We start from the raw sequence: 17,917 nt of genomic DNA, 5'->3' as shown, positions 1-17,917 counted from the left end.
AATGAGCCGTTTCATTCTGGAACGGAGAAAGCAGGTCTTTGAATCGGTGGAAGTTGGCCAGATTCTGAGTGGAAATGTCGCCGCTGATGACTCAGACGATTCAGAGTCAGACGACGAAATCGCAGACCCAACGTTTGCTGTTGAGAGGTGAGTCATGGATAGCTCCTTTCGGAACCCCTCACTCCACTGCTACGCAGCTCCGAGATGGGGTTCCTGAACTTCCTACTGGTCGGCTGCCGAAATCCTGTTGTTGGATCCACGATCCGCCGTTAGCGATCACTTCTTACCTTTGTTGAACACTCTATCCAAAAAGTAACCGGCCTATGTGAAAGTATAATCGTTTTACTTTTTAAGCGTGGAACAACCTCGATGCACTGGGGTGAAATGAAGACTTTATATCGCTCGAAAGACCAGCCGGCTCTGTGTTTACCCGTGTTTTCCCCCGTTGTAGTCTCGCGTGGCTGTGAGCATTTGACCAAATCGCGGAGGCAACAGTCTGGCCACGCGAGACTACAAAGGGGGAAAACACGGGTAAACACAGAGCCGGCTGGTCTTTCGAGCGATATAAAGTCTTCATTTCACCCCAGTGCTTCGAGGTTGTTCCACGCTTAAAAAGTAAAACGATTATACTTTCACATAGGCCGGTTACTTTTTGGATAGAGTGTTCAACAAAGGTAAGAAGTGATCGCTAACGGCGGATCGTGGATCCAACAACAGGATTTCGGCAGCCGACCAGTAGGAACCCCATCTCGGAGCTGCGTAGCAGTGGAGTGAGGGGTTCCGAAAGGAGCTAAGTCATGGAGAATGCTCAAGCTAATGTTATGTTAGCCATGAATGCTATGCAGTGGTCATCGCCATGCAGGCTTATGGTGGTGGGCATTTTTGTTTTTGCCAGCACAAGTGGACTCTTAATGACAACATTTCGATGTCCCACTTTGGTTCACACCGAGGCCATCTTTGATCACATGGCATTGGCCACATGGGGTGGCAGCCTGCATTACAAACGTAAACAATGGAGGATGGTCCCAAAATATGAGTTCTGTTCAACCATTTTTTTTGGTCCAGATGGGCAGATGATAACTTAAACATACCCAAAATGATTCAATAGAAGTTAGCCATAAACCATAACTCTTGTAGAGGTAATTTATATTGGGACGTTTACTTTCTAGAGTAAACGTCCCAATATAAACTACCTCTACAATAGTTATGATTTATGGCTAGGCTACAGTAACTGGATTGATTACATCCACGGTAACGATATTCAAGGTAAGTTAGGTTGTTATCTGTGTGCAGTGCTTGCTCCACCTATTAACCATTTGTTGTTAGTTTGTTCCTGATTAATATTCAAAAATCACGATACATTAATGATTATTATTATGTATTATTATGATGGCAGAGCAAGCTGTAGTCTGCACAGATACCGTAGCAAGTCTTTGTACAGAGTAACATTGTAACCTTACTGCCAAAAAGATTAAAAAAATAAATAAAACTGCCACACCAATAGAGGGAAAACTAGACATGTCTGTGGACTGTTGTAAGCTGATGTGGCCCCTTTCTTTCTTTCTGTGACCTCTTTTTGTTTTGTTTTGCTTCGTGTATTTTAGTATATTTGCTTTTATTTCATGTATATCTTATATATATATATATATATATATATATATATATATTTGTTTTATGTTGTGTCCGGTTTTGTCTTATGTGTAGATGGTGTTTGTTAAAAAAAGAGACAAAATGGGTACATAGGGACTAAATTATATTGAAACCCTAAACCAATGCATGTGAATGTAACCTGCTGTACCCAAATAAATAAATATATTAATGATAAAAAAAAAAAAAAAAAATCTAGTGTTGCAATTTGCGGCTATCATTTCTCCTGGATTTGGTGTCTATCAAACTCCAAAAAATCTCCTGAATTCTGACTGTCTATGAGAGTGGATTGAATTCACTTTATTATAACCCATTCCGCCAATGTATTTCGATGGGAATGGAGCGGTTTCCTGCCTGCCAGTAGATGATTTCTGCAAAAATCGCTCCATTCTCATTGAAATGCATTGACGGAATGGGGACTCATAGGTACCTTGGTATGGCTGCAGCCTTATGATGAAAATAAGACAATTATAATGGTGTGTATTGTGTAAATAACATTAAAAAATCTAAAACGTTTTGCCACGGTGTCGATGACCCCTGAATTCTTTTCCCGAGTTGACAGTGTGCGTCTCCCCCTCCTCCTCCCCCTCTCCCCTTGTGTGTGAATGTGCGTGCATGGCACGATTGTGTCAGTGCATGTGTGCTTATGTGTGTGCGTGCAGCAGTTTGCTAAAACTTGGTTCTGACGGTACTCACTTGCGTGCTTGTTTGCGCACAGATGCGCGTGCACGCACACACAATTGTGTCATTGTTACTCGACAAATTAGTTGTAGTGGCATTTGTTTTCGTCTTGTAACGGTTGCTTTTTTTAATTTATTTTTTATTCATACAGCGAGGAAGATTCTTCACTGCCTTCATCTTCAGGAGATGAACATGATGAATCCTGGAATCCTGATTCTGATAAGTTAGTGTCTGTCATTGTTGTAGTAGTAGGCTAGTAGTACATTGGTACAAATAAACATATAAAATAAATACAGTGCATAAAATAAATATACAGTGTTTTTACATTTTTGCAGTGGTACTGACACACAGACGAGCACCAGACGGACAGGCTGGCTCCGGCAACCAGCAGGGAGGGAGTCTGAGAGGTGAGCATCAGTGTTGTTTTTAGTAGTAGTAGTAGTAATAGTAGTAGTTTTGTCATTGGTGCATCATGTAACACTGTTTTTACATTTTTAGTGATGGTGGTGACCCAGCAAGTGCAGGTTGTGGTAGTGCCCGTGGAGCACGCAAAAGGTCAGTATATCTATTGTAATTTTTCAACGGTTAGCTATGCATGTCATGCTTGGAGAATTTTCACTTGAATTTACCTACTGACCGTGTGTGCTTATCTGTGTGAATCTAGGAAAAGGTCTACATCAGCTCCACCCTGCTCCTCTGAGCCTCCGTGGGTGACTGACGGCGCAGAGGACAGTGGCCCAGAAAAAGAATTGCGGTTCTGCCCCAAACAGGCAGTAGGACCACAAATTGACCGCATGCAAATCTTACAAGCCTGTAGAGCTCTTCGAACTTTTCTTCTGTCAGAGTGCTTTGCGCACCGTGTGTGAAAACACAAATAAGTGTGCTGCTGAAAACAAGGAAAAAGGCAAGAAGTATAAGTGGGTAGATGTCGATGTTCCGGAGATGAAAAAATTCATCGGACTCCTCATCTACATGGCCTTTGTGGAGCTTCCCTCTGTCCAGGACTACTGGAAGAAACAACACATCTGTTCTGTGCCATACCCTAGTCAGATCATGACCAGAGACCGTTTCAGAGCAATCATGTGGAACATTCATATGAGTGACACTGAAGCAGATAAGGTGAATGATCAGAGGAAAGGAACACCTGAGTATGACAAGCTCTTCAGAGTGAAGCCTCTTCTGGGAGAAATTCTCACTGCCTGCCGGGCTTATTACGGGCCTGACAGAGAGCTGTCGATAGACGAAAGTATGGTGCCAACCAAGGCAAGAACCGGCATGACGCAGTACATGAAGAACAAGCCTAACAAGTTTGGCATGAAGCTGTTTGTCTTGGCCGAAGCAAAGAGTGGCTACACACTTAATTTCAATGTCTACACTGGGAAGGCTCTGACTCCCAGTGCCAAGGGTCTGGCCTACGATGCGGTAATGGACCTGGTTGAGGCAGCAAATCTGGGTACAGGGCACCATATCTACATGGACACCAGCCCCACACTGCTGAGAGACTTGTTTGATAAGAAGTATGGTGCCTGTGGAACCTACAGAGATGGCAAAAAGGGGTGTCCAAAAAACAGAGAAAATGACCTCCCGAAAACGGGGCACCAATGGGGACCATGAGGTGGATAAGAGAAGAGCCCCTGCTGTTTGTGAAGTGGATGGACCGGCGGGAGGTGCGTATTTGTTCCACCATTCACAAAGCAGCATGTGATGGAGCCGTTAGGAGAAAACGGAAGACCGGCGAAGTCATGGATGTTCCCTGCCCCCCTGCTATCTTAGCATACAACAAGCACATGGGTGGAGTAGACTTATCAGATCAGCTGATACAGTACTACTCCACCCATCGAAAAGTTGCCCGATGGTATAGGACACTGTTCCTCCACTTCCTGGACATAGCAACAACGAACGCCTTCATCCTCCACAAAGCGCTGGCCAAAGACCACACTGACCCGCCCCTGGAACACAAGAAGTTCCTGGTTGAAATTGTGGCAGGGCTGTGTGGGGTGGACGTGTCAGGACTCCCCAGGAAAAGGTCCTATGATCATCTTCCTATTCAGATAGCAGATGTGGACGACAGCAGCTTCAAAGCCACAAAAGGGAGAAGGAAATGTGTGGCCTGCAAAGCCAAGATAGATGCAGAGTGGAATAAAAAAGTGGCGGAAAAGAAAGTAAAGAAGAACGAGCTGAAGCCGAGGGGCTTCGACACACCATGGATGTGTGAGGCCTGTGAAGTACCCCTCTGTATCATCCCTGGCAGGAACTGCTTTAGCGAGTACCATGTGTAAAAAAAGGATGGTACCTGACTGAAAGGAGAAAAAAAAAACTTTTATGGTAACCTGAGCAATCCCTGTTAACATTTTTTACTGTCTGTGGTGATACTCCTGCTCACCAGGTGGGGCCAATAACTACTTCAAAGTGCGTGCTTGCGCGTGTGTGTGTCCGGTCGAAGCGACAGGCTGCTTTGTTATCACAAATTCCATTAAGGCCTGAACACATTATGACGCAATATTTTATGCTTTAAATATTTAAAAAAACGCAGATATACAAGCTCACAGCGCGGCACCGAGTTTGTAGATCTGCTATTTTTGAAAAATCGTGAAAATTAGAATTTTGACCTGATTCTATAAGTGTCTTTTGAATCATTCTAAGATTTTTGGATAAAACCTATGTTTCTATGTCAGCAATCTGGCCAGCCATCGTCAAAGAAAAGGTCCTTTTCACTTAACTGGAGCTCAGTTAGTCTGTTCTTGAGAGACTACCATGTCAGTGGTGCTCAAACCTTTTCATGTTAAGGACCCCCAAAATGATATGTATTTGGCCACGGACCCCCATCTCAAAATATTTAGTTCCAGGGACCACCCAGAAGCAAAATTTGAGTTACAAACGTAAGCTTTGAAAATACATTATATTCAAAGATTTGCACACATTTTCACGACTTTTTCAAAAATAGCAGATCTACAAGCTCGCAGCGCAGCACTCGGTGCCGCGCTGTGAGCTTGTAGATCTGCTATTTTTCACTGGTTAAAGCATTCAATAATTCTAGGCCTAAATGGTTTAATGATTGGAGCTACTAAAAGTGAGTTGCGAGCCACCTTTTTTGTTCTTGGTAATAATACTGCTTTGGCAGTTTCAGCTCGGCAACGAACGATGTGTGTTGTTTTTTCTTTGAACATGTTTTACCTTCACAACAAATTATTGAGGATGTTTTTGCTTTTTCCAAATAAAAATACTCAAAATCTTGAATCTGATTTTGTGTATTTTCTGTTTCTGGGTCATGTTCATTTGATATAGGTCAAAGTGAAACAAATAATTGGATCATACAGAGCCATCTAATATAAATTTGAGTATTGTATAAAAGTTAATTCTTCTGTAATACAATTCAAAACATTATTTAGATTGTTATGGCATACAGGCCATGAAAATAAAACAAATCAATATCTATTAGAATATTACACAAGACCACTCTAAAGAAGGATTTATAATTAAATATTAACCTTTTATCTATGTTAATTTATGCACTCAATGGTCTGGAATACTTTGGAACAAATTACTTCATCAATGGCATGGAGGTGATCAGCCTGTGGCACTTTTTGCTTTGATGGAGGCCTTAAGCTCATCTGTGTGGTTGGATCTAGTGTGTCTCATATTCCTCTTGACAACAATACAGATTCTGTGAGGTTCAGGTCGGGCCAGTTGGCTGCCTGGTCAGTTGAGTGATACCATGGTCAGTACACCAGTTACTAGTAGTTTTGGCTCTGGGCAGATGCCAAGTGCTTCTGGAAAATGAAATCAGCATCTCCATAAAGCATGTTGACGTATAGAAGCACAAAGTGCTGTAAAATATCCTGGTAGATGGCTGTGTTGACTCTGGACTTGATAAAACACTGAACAAAAAGCAGCAGATGCCATAGAACAACACATCATCACTGACTGGAAACTTCACACTGGACTCAGTCTTCCTCCAGGTACTCTGGGACCTTGATTTACAAATTAAATACAGAATCCAAGTTGCTTGATGGTGTCATGCGTGCCATCTGCCATGTCATCTTCAGGTGTTGGTCCACTGTTTTATATGTCCTGAGTCAACACAGCCATGATCTACCAGGTGATTTTAGAGCACTTTGTGCTTCTGCACATTGACAAGCTTTATGGAGATGCTGAGTTTCCTTTTCCAGCAGAACTTGGCACCTGCCCAAAACTACTAGTAACTGGTGTACTGACCATGGTATTACTGTGCTTGACTGACCAGCCAACCGACCTGACCTGAACCCCATGGATCAGGGGTGGGCAACTTTGATGATGACAAGGGCCACTATATTTCCACCTTCACTGCAGAGGGCCACATTGTATATTGCTACATCCTACTTTGTCATTCTAGTATCTCATACAAAAGAAGCAAAAGAATAGCAGATCTACAAGCTCAAAACACATCGCGCTGCGATGCGTTTTGAGCTTGTAGATCGGCTATTTTTTGCTTCTTTTGAATTGGAATCCTGAATCATTTTGTTAATTTGAGTTGGAATCCTGAAATGTAACATTTTGATTTAATTTCAAACACATTTAATTATATACTCATGTTAACTTTATGAACTTAAATACAAATACATTGGACATAAAAAAATACATTTTAATACTACTATACTAGTCATGATTAAGCTACTAATATAGACTGACGGAATTAAAGCAGGTCATGTTTGGAATTGTAACAGCTGAAATCAGTAATATATTCAGTATTCCGGTATTAACCTGTGGGCCGCATTAAGTGAAGGTGGGGGCCGCATGTGGCTCCCGGGCCGCCAGTTGCCCATGTATGCCATGGATGGATGGGTGCAGCGAGGAAGATGAGACACCAGACCCAACTACACAGATGAGCTTAAAGGAGTAGTTCACCCCCAAAATTACCTTTTTTCCTATTGATTACTCTTATTATCGAACTCAAGTCTCCATGGCGTGAGTAATCAATAGAAAAGTCATTTTGGAGGTGAACTACTCCTTTAAGGCCTCTATCAAAGCAAACCTGGGCTTCCACCTCAATGCCATGCCCCATTGATGCAGTAATTTGTTCTAAAGTATTCCAGTCCAAGCATTGAGTGCATAAATTAACATACTTTTCAAAAGGTTGACATTTGGGTATTATAAATCCTTCATTTTAGTGGGCTTTTGTAATATTCTAATAGTTTGAGATATGGGTTTTTTATTTTCATATGCTGAATGCCATACAAATCTTAATAAAAAACAACTTTTGAATATTTCACTGCATGTGCAATGAATCTAGATTATATGATAGATTTTTTTGAATTATATTACAAAAGAAAATGAACTTTTACACAATATTCAATTTAGATAGCTCTGTATAGTTGCAGTTATGCTGGGAGAAAAAAGGATAGCATGCATTGCAATGCATTTTCATATGGGATATAAATAAATATTTATTGTCAAAACGGCCATGGACTACACCTAATATCTACTCAAAATAAACAATGCTTTATTTTACTTTTATTTATCTCATCATCATTCCGTGTTCATTTGGACAGACGACCCATCTTGACATTTTCAACACGATATGCTTAGCTGGGAATGTGTGTGAATTTTACAAGTCAATTAACATTTTTCCAATTACGATTGTTTTTGGTTCCAAAACATTCTGTAAAAGTGAAAGAATTATTGTTGGGTCTTATAGCTGAGGTAGTCCTGGGAAAAAAAATGGATACCCTATAATATTGTTGGGTCTTATAGCTGAGGTTGTCCTGGGGGAAAAAAGGATACCCGTTTGTTGGGTCTTATAGCTGAGGTTGTCCTGAAAAGAATAAAAAAATAAAAAATAAAAGGATACCAAACATTGGTGGGTGATGAACACTTTAAAGCACATTAAAGGAAAATGCATGCAACACAGCCCAAACTGCCTTACTCACAAGGATAAAGAGCATAACTGAAGATCAATTATTTGAAGATCAGTGACGTCATCCATTTCACCAATTAATTTGTCGTAATGCGTGAGGGTTACGTTTTTCCATTACTTTTATAATATGAAATATCCCTTTAATGAATGCATATAACACAATCCATTGTTAAAGGCCTGAATCAGAATGCCATCCTCTTGAGGAAAGGGGGGGCAGTCTCAACTTCTTAGTTCACATCGTTCGTCTGGTCAGAAGGACAACAGCCTTTGAAGGCAACAGTTAAACTGCAGTGAAGATCAAATTAATAATGCCAGTATGTTTTCATTAAACAACGTTTAATATTATTCAAACAGGTAAATGATAACCATTAATTTAGCTGTAGTAAGTAATGCAAATAAACAAGAAAATGGAACCTGGTCATTTTCCTAAAAATCAAAAAATGTATGTAAAAAGTATGAATCCAGCCTAAAATTGCAATCACCAATTACACTTTCTCACTTGGACATATATACAAGATATATACACTCAAATGAAAATACTGTAAGTACAGTCTGCAATCTGTATATTGAAGCAATTGGAATGTGTGTCCTCTGTATTCCTGCAAAATTGCCTCGACAAAGTCGAAAGTCTTAAGAAAGGAGGGAAGAGGGATGCCTGTTGGCTCAGTTAGTGCACAGACCATTATCCTCCATGTGAGCTCGAGGATCCAGGGTCGAATCCAACCCCCATCTTGTCTTGCATGTACTGTAGGTCTCTCCCCTTGGTTTCTCATTTCTCTACACTGACCTATCTTAAACAAAGCTTGAAAATACCAAACAAAGGAGGGGGATGGAACAAAGATAAACTCCCCAAATTCAAAACTTTTCTCAAAATCTTCCAATTTTCACAGTTGGGGCAGTTTGTCCACGGGCGTGTCAAATCTGAAGTCTGGAGGGAAGAGGTCTGCGGCGCGAGGGTAAATCAGTCGATAGGACTGTCTGATTGTGACGTCTGCCACACCAGCAATGTCTCCAATCTCTGTTAAGACATCAGAAACGATCACACGTTAATGCAACAGCAACTCTGCTTACGGTACATGATGATGTATACTATATATATATATATATGTGCACGTGCACACACACTCATATCTATACACACACACACACACCTTTTTGGGTCTTCTTCTCAGCTGAGGCCTGGGAGGCCATGTAGATGGCAGCTGCAGCTACAGAGATGGGGCTCCTGCCGGGCACCAAGTCCAACTCCACAGCCTTCCTGGCAATGAAGGTGGCAGCCATCTGCACCTGCTTGGGCAGGCCCAGGTTGGAGCAGAAGCGTGACATGAAATCTCCTGTCGTGATTAGGTCCACGCTGGTCTCCAGTGCCTTGAGGATCAGCTTAAAGCACCGGCCAATCTCCTTCTTGGAGATCCGGGAGACGGCACAGATCTCTGTGGAGAGGAGCAGAGTGCAATTATGACTGGTTGTTTAGAAGAAGCAAATCAAATAAGTGTTCCACAAATCCATTTTGAGAGGGGGAAATTAACTCTGCCTCAAAATATTTACAGTCCAACAAGTCACTGCAATGATTTACACTTTATTTGCATTTGATCATTTTGCCACAGAAGGCAACCCAAATGGCTTATAAACAATTCTGAGATGAACCTTCAATGTTAATTTACTGGAGTGGAAAGTAGAACAGATTGCAGAGACTTCATACACAATGAAAAAATAAATGAAACACATCTTGAAATTTTCTTTGTGGCCAATAACAACCACAGCTTAACAAAAGATTGGTCTGACCTTTAAATGTTCTTGGAACTCCTTCCTGTCTGCAGGCTATGTAAAGGCAGGCTGAGGCAATCGCATCATTACTCCGCCCCTTCAGGCTCTTCTGTTCATAAACTTGCTTGAATAAATTATTTGTCCTGTCCTGTGGCGGAAAACATATCAGTTAAAAGAAAGTTTAAGGACCCCTGCTTTGCTTCAGGCAAATTAGATCATATTCACAAAGAAACTCCACACAACACTTTCTAAGGAAAAACTAAAAGGGAAAATAATTGTATTCAATGTGGCTACTGGCATTACAGTACTAAAACGAATAAATAAAAACGTCAAGGCATACAAGCCATCTTTGTGAATATGATCACCACAAACGTATTTGAATCATAGCAATAGCAAGGCTTCTGGGACAACAAAGAAATGCGGGCGGTACGTGACTGGTTGTTGCAATCTAGTAGAAAACATTGTTTTTCCACATAGGTCAGACTTGGTACAGGAGGTTAATATCTTACTATAATATTCCTTGGTAGGTTGATGCGGTCTGCCATGGTGGTAATCTCTTTGAAGGCATTCAGCATTGCCCTGTCTGAGCTGCTCATAGTGCGACGGTTCTGATACTTTGAGTTGCCAAACTCATCAAAGCTGGCTGCACCTGTTCCCTGCAAAATAAATACACAATACAATTAATTACACAATATAATTCTCCATCGACATATTAAAAACTATGCATTTCTATGCAAAGTCCACATACAGTGTGTAAAATGCTACTCAAAAGGACTGGTTGTCCAAGTCTAGGACCCGCAGCAGTGAAGACAAGAACGCAACCGAGATGTCGAGTTGAGTAAATACTGCTTGCATCTGGAAATCTCACATTTGTCATGGTAAGTCAGCTATATCCATATACAGTATGGAGTATTAGCATGATGTCAGCACTAGATGTCTCTGCTCTCCATATGGAGCTCTAGATAAACCTCACCCAAATATGGAGTTTGTGATGTCAGACTTCGGTTAGTTAGATACTTTGCATAGCTCCATATATACCATATGGTATATTGTACCAATATTCAGTTGGTAACTCTTAGTTACAGTGGATTGATTGTACAGTTTTCTGTTTCCAAGAAGTGAATGTGATATTGTTTAGTGATGTTTTTGGCGTCTTATAATCCCATAAAGGATGGGTCTTATGACAAGACATGAAAATATAAATTAATTCATTCATACAAAGAAAGCAAATTACAGGTATCCTTTCACCTTGCTGATCATGGTGGTTAGGTCACCCCCATTGAGCAGCGGGTTCTGGGCGTCTCCCACTCTGGATGGGTCTTTGGTGGCTTTCTCATTAGTGAAGGTTCGCCATTCTGAACCCACATCAATTACACGGTCGCCTATGGAGAATCATCCAATAAACCAAATGATTAATTGACGGCTACATCTGTCTTTTTTCATGGATTTAAATACACATTTCTCAATATTATTTTGCCCAGTGTTGGTGAAAATGTTACAGGTACCATATAGACCACTATCACGCAAACAGCAATACATAAAACCATCTGCACACTTCCACATCTATCAATTAATTCACAAAAATGAAAACTTCCAATCTAAACCCAAGGGACATCTTGCTGGATCAGAGTGATGTGGCTGTCTTTTTGACCCACTCAAAGTAGGTCAGGAGTGGCTTATATTGTCAGTATCTGACCCAGTTAGAATGCGCAAGACCCCTGGGAGATGGATTGCTGAGATGGCGCGCCACCACACCACACCTAGCATCAGCTCCCAGTACTCACTGCACACCTTAGCATATGGACACTACTCATATGCTGAGTTGGCAGTGCCTGGGATCGTACCAATGACCTTGTGGTCCAAAGGCGAGACCTCTTACTGACTGAGCTACCCGGACGAGATACTACCTACAGTACCACACCAAATTGCCAAGGGGTCTAAAGGCCAGGTACAGGACTGTAACTTTCCTTTCATCTCCTTATGGGAAAGCCGAAGTTATGGGAGAGACAGGCAAGTCACAGGTCACTTGGCTTACATCAGTATCTGGCTCAGTTGCTATATCCCCATATGATTAGGTTGCCTCCACACACCCCTCCCAGGGGGCTCATTAGGGGAAATCGGTGCTCCACTGCAGCTGTATGGCACACTCTTATGAGTTAAAATGCCTGTCAGTTACTGCCTGGTTTAATATGTGTATATCTTGTTAGTTTGCTATATTTGATGACTGAATGCGATTGGTTTCTTTAGTTATTATATGCTGGCACACCAAGAGTGTCATTGAGTGAGTTAAGAGTGAGATGCTGCATTCACAAAAGTGACTACAAAAGATACAAAGTGACATAGCATATCTGGTTTCCATTGAAACCCTAACCTTGGGACAAATGTGTTAAATTGTGTGTTCACCTATTCATCCCCTTTACACAACTACAGAAACCGTAGGCGTGAAATTAATCAACTACATGGTTCATTATTATTGTTAGATAAATATAAAGAGAGAAAGATATTAATGGAGACAAAACCATCTCTTACCCACTACAAGGCCACACTCCGGACAGATCATGTCGCCCGCTCGGTAGTCCTCCACCAGCAGCGCATCAGGGTGGTTGGGGCACTGGACCTTGGGAAGAGCCAGAGCATCTCCGCTACACCATAAAGAAAAAAAATATATAGGCATTAACCACTTAAACTGTCTATGTACGCTTAGGGCTGTCACAATTATTACATAATTGTCTAATCGTGATTATTTGACATTATCGCAATTATTTGTCATAATCGTGAATGTTGAAAAATGTCAGAAATAGTGGAAATAGCAGATCTACAAGCTCACAACGCGTCGCGATGCGACACGTTGTGAGCTTGTAGATCGGCTATTTCAACTATCAATGTTATTTTTTAAGTAGTAAGTTGTCAAATATGTCAGTAATGTATTTGTATATTTAGGTTATGTGTCATATCTACCACATGCAACTTCAAAGCCTAAAAGCCAAACAGAAATGTAATTATCAACGACAAATACACAATTAAATCGTTAATCGCCAATTATTTGAGTGACAATTAATCGTCATGTAAAATGTCATATCGTGACAGCCCTATGTACGCTTATTTCAAATCATGTGTTATGGCAATATTGGACTGTTAAATATTGATGTCATTTCATGATCGTACAGCTCTGTCCCAAAAAAATGTAATATTCATTTTGTAAAAAAAAAAGCATTAGAAGCAGCAGATGCCATAGCATCCCAAACCATCACTTGACTGTGGAAATTTCACATTGGACTTCAGAATGTTTAGATTTCTCTAATCGTGGTCTCGTGTAATATTTTGAACTGTATGCCAAGCCATACAAAATCCAAATTAAAACCAACATTTGTTTTGAATATTTCAATGAATGCGCAATGTATCTATCCGGAAAATAATGAACTTTTTCACTTGTTCAGAGACAGAGCTTTATATCACAAGGTATTCCATTTGCTCGACACCAGCTGTAGTTGGTAGTCAGCCACTCCTTTGATAAGGAAATAGGGGGCACACCCCACCTGGCCAGGGGGTAAGACACATCTTTTATTTCCTCTGCATTGAATCTACCCTTTTGATCAAGCAGTTTGTAAAAGGCCATGACACACCTATTGTTTCTTGGTCATGAGGGGTATAAAGACACTGAGAGAAAACAGACTTGAGGGACTTCCTTTAAGAGAGCTTGTGGAGGAGATGGGCTGACTGTGGACATGGAAGGCTTGAAGCCTTGTCAGAGACAAATATGCTTGTTGGCTTGCTCTATACCAGTGGTTCTCAAACTTGAGGTCGGGACCCCCAAATTATTTTGGGGGGGGTCCCCTGTCCCCAGATGATTGTTTGTTTTCTCTCTCAATAGTAAACAAACCAACATAAAGTGTAAGTGTGTAGAGTCTAAAGTGACAATTTAAGGACTTTCAAGACTGTTTTAATGCCAAACGGTCAAATATTAAGCAAGCAAGAGGCGAACATTGTGAAAATGTTCACAATATTTATCTGTGAACCAAGTCACATTAAATGTACTACGTAAAATTCCGAGTGCTTTTCAGGGTAGGGCTCCCCGGTTCAAATATGTTTATTTTGGGGGTCATGGCCTAAAAATGTTTGAGAACTCCTGCTCTATATTCTTTAAAATAAACTCCGACTTCTACATTCAACTTCCAAATGGACATTATTTCCATAACACTCCACACCAAATATTTTGAAAGTTGCAACCTGTTGAGCTTGTAAATCTGCTATTTTGACACACACACACACACACACACACACACACACACACACACACACACACACACACACACACACACACACACACACACATTGCAAGAAAAAATGGAAAGGAGCAGGAGAGAAAGGTTGTGTTGGTAGAAAGTCTCTACTCAGCTTGATGCTACACGATTCCCAAAGTCCCCAATGATCAGCAACCACTGGTCTTGTAATCTCTCGAGACAAATTCAGCTAACAGCAGAATCTGTCAACACCACTGCCCTAAACTTTGATTGACTGAATACTAGGCTTTGTCTTTTGACTTTTTACAGGGGTCAGTTTCAAGTTGCAGCCACCTGTAAGTATTCTTTCAGAGCGGTTTTAAAGGAGGGTAGGGATTTACACTCCTTTATGGCATTCCACATTTGTGGCAAAGAAAACGTAGTGTTGTTAGTGGAAATAAATACAGAAAGTGCCGGGAGGAAGTGGACCAAGAAAGGGGAGGAACCAAACAGAGTTCCTGGTTCTACACAAAAGGAGACGTGCCCCAGAGGCAAAAAACAAAAGGTAAGAAAGAGAGAGAAAATATATATTTTACAGACTGGGTTTGTTTGTGGTCTTGTTGTTAACGGGTCAACAATCAATTAAAGGGAAACATGTCTGGCAAAAAGCACACCAATGCAAATTATTCCTAGTTTTTTGTTCTAATTTAAAGAGAACCATCTACAGAATCTACAGGAAGTCCGTATGTCATGTCGACCTATCTGAGGCCCAAAACTAGTGAAAGTTGGCTTGAGCACAGTGAGCAGTGTGAAACCCCCGAGATTGTCTCCTGGCATAGAGGAGAGAAAAACAAACATTGTTGAAGGCCACGACAAGACGACATCCGTCCATCACCGAGTGAGTGACACAGGAAAAAAGTCAAAAAACACTTTTAAAACAAATAACCGCTACGTACTAACACCATCATAGCATTTGGTCTGCTGATGTCTGTAAAAGCTAACAGACAGACAGTGATTCTGGACGAAAACAAAAGGCGTGATGATGTGGCGAAAGCGAAAGGCGTCTTGCATCCATTTTGGGGCAAGATGAAAAACTGATAATGGCACTGTAAACATTCTACTGGACGACGCCAGCAAAAATAACGTACATATAAATGTACTGAATTTACGTCTGACGATGGACGTTAACGTTACAATGTCAACACAAATCACCAAACCAAATAATGCTACAGATAACTAATCAAGGAAGATAACGCAGCGGGTCTTAAAAAATAAATAAAAATAAAACGGATCTAAATAAAAGTAAGATCCCAAATTAAACCAGCCAAGTGTGCTAAGACTGATTATTAGTTATTACACTCATTAAACATCCGCCTGGTAAAATAAACTAGCTAACGGCTACATATAGCATCACGAAGCTATATTATACATCGTGTACATTACTGTCAGCGTTGAGTAACAACCTTCTTATTATAACTATATGGTAACTAACAACACCCTAGATGTGACAAGTTGTTAAATGTATGAAAAATGGACGAGAGCCGCGAAGTTTAACTGACGACCATAAGTCAACGTAGACGTTGATCCTAGAAGATAATGGTCACTTGTGCTCACAAAAGCTTGATAGCGTCTAAAGTGCTCCGACCGTGATGTTTGGTTTAAAAACGTCACAGTTAAAACAGTTAAGGAGGACATGTTGCTTGTTGGCACTGTTGTCTCTTGTTGTGGTCTAGAATCAGAGCTTCGCAAGCTCACATGTGTAAGAGGCAAACATAAACATGTTAGGAAAAAGAGTTGCTACACACCGGCTTGTCGACGCCATGTCACTTCAGCTCAGCACGACAGTCACTGAATAATGCGAACAATGGTCCCTTCTACTTCTATTTGTAGCGTTTGACGTCCACGTGACTGCAGAATGGGCCAATAGGGCTTCTCGAAAGGACGGCGCGACGGGAGGCTCAAAACAGTGAAGGCTAGAGAACGGAATACACAAACACCCAGGACTACAATGTTGAGAAAGAAGTCTGGGTTTCCGAGGCTAACAATGAGTGACCTCGTCCTCTACCTACTGTCTGCACTCTGCACATATAAACAAACCTTTAAAACGCATTCTAAATCTTTTTTTTTTTTTATCGTTTAGAGGAAAATGTTAGCTTTTTGTCCATACCCTGTATTATACCCTGTATAATAGACATATACCCTGTCTATTATACATTATCCCCTGTATAATAGACAATGCTGACCAACTGTCCTCAGTGCTGCTGCTGCCAGCAAACAAAACTGAACTTCCCCACACCCTCAATCACACACCTGTAGCCATCAGACCTTATCCTATGCAAAGTACTCTGTTCTATCCGTCTGTCTTTCAATGATATATGAGATACATAAAGTGGTTCCTGTGTAAATAAGCCGTAAAGCTTACTAGGATCGCCTTTTAGTGGACCTTGTACCAGTGATTTGTGCTGTCATGAAACTGTACTTTTTCCTATTACAAACTTCTAATACATTCTTCAATCAATCAATCAATCAATCAATCAGTCAGTCAGTCAGTCAGTCAGTCATCATTCAGTATAGGTGAGGGCCTGCTAATTAGTCAATTATTGGCAATTATGATGACTGGCCGTCACAAACAAAATGTGACATAGCTCTGTTTACACAATGCTTAACCTCTTCCATTGTATATATTTTGTTCTATAATGTTTTTATTATATTTTTACATTTGCTTTGGCAATGACAACTTTTCTCATGCAAATAAAGCTCCTTGTGAAAGTGGTAAACTACCAGACATGGTAGGCCTACAGACTGGTAACCTTATTGTAGTAAGTTACACGAAACATCCAAACAATGTTATGAACAATTCAAATTGAAACATAGGCAAACAAAGGGTTATTTAAGTAGGCTACTTTATTTATTACCAATGTCTATCCCTTAAACTTTCACCTAACGCTATATTTTTAACAGTGATTTCACTGTTTCTCTGTGTCAGCCAGTGCCATGCTTCTGTGCCAGTCTGTGACTGCTTACCCTAGTTTGCCCCTTTCTCTATGACTCTTCCATTGATGTTGACTTGATGGATGAATTCAAGTTTGTAGCCTACCACATACAAAAAATGTACAAATGAATAAAAATAGAATAGAAGCCTGTGGTATAGGCTCTCCATTTCATAGCTAGGTAGAATCTAACTAGTTTAATCACTGGCTAATAATGTCATTTTATAATATTCATTAATGTCATTATTACTATAGAGCCGTTGCAAAAATAATGTCACAATATGGAGCCATGGCATGCAAAATGTGATATCAAGACAACAGCAGGTGGAGCTATAATCAAAACAACATCCTGGCTAAATGGGTATGCCTACAGCAGGGGCAGGGAAGGCAACCTTAGGCACGGGTGCCAACATTGGAACAGGGGAGGGTGATCACTGGCATACTGGCAGAAGTGTGAAAGAGAGGATTTTTATTTTAAAATCATTTTTTTTGGATTGTGGTCAATTAAATGAAGTCACCTAATTTACAGCAAATTACATCACAAATTACATCATGCACATAATTCTAAGAACTCTGACTGGGGGAGGGAGTCGGGAGATAGGTGGGTTGAGTCTAATGATAATTCTAACAATGTCCTGCCAATCAAAATATGTCAGAATGTTTGATGGCGTGTGCGTGTCATTAAAACATATGTTGACAATGGCACACTGACTATCTAG

The 17,917-nt window shown here is 40.7% G+C and overlaps 1 protein-coding gene across 1 annotated transcript; it reads right to left on the bottom strand.

Annotated features, from left to right (window-relative positions):
* Positions 1–8,529: 8,529 nt before the first annotated feature.
* Positions 8,530–16,053, bottom strand: gtf2b (general transcription factor IIB). Its single transcript, XM_080726536.1, has 7 exons — positions 16,014–16,053; positions 12,518–12,630; positions 11,237–11,370; positions 10,498–10,644; positions 10,007–10,136; positions 9,373–9,654; positions 8,530–9,239 (listed from the first exon to the last, which is right to left on the bottom strand). The coding sequence occupies exons 1-7, from the start codon at positions 16,028–16,030 to the stop codon at positions 9,106–9,108; spliced, it is 957 nt and encodes a 318-aa protein (XP_080582662.1). The 5' UTR covers positions 16,031–16,053; the 3' UTR covers positions 8,530–9,105.
* Positions 16,054–17,917: the final 1,864 nt, after the last annotated feature.

Source organism: Nannobrachium achirus, assembly GCF_963921795.1.
Source record: "Nannobrachium achirus genome assembly, chromosome: 5".
Classification (NCBI taxonomy): Eukaryota; Metazoa; Chordata; class Actinopteri; order Myctophiformes; family Myctophidae; genus Nannobrachium; species Nannobrachium achirus.
The sequence above is the reverse complement of the archived record's forward strand: the minus strand, read 5'-3'. Positions and strand labels throughout refer to the sequence as shown.

What these genes read in the sequence shown, in the direction of transcription:
- gtf2b (XM_080726536.1), bottom strand. An exon ending in TAACCACCATGATCAGCAAG is followed by an intron (nt 10,645 to 11,236) that starts GTGAAAGGATAC and finishes TTTATTTTGCAG; the next exon opens with GGAACAGGTGCAGCCAGCTT. An exon ending in AGTTCCAAGAACATTTAAAG is followed by an intron (nt 9,655 to 10,006) that starts GTCAGACCAATC and finishes TCCTCTCCACAG; the next exon opens with AGATCTGTGCCGTCTCCCGG.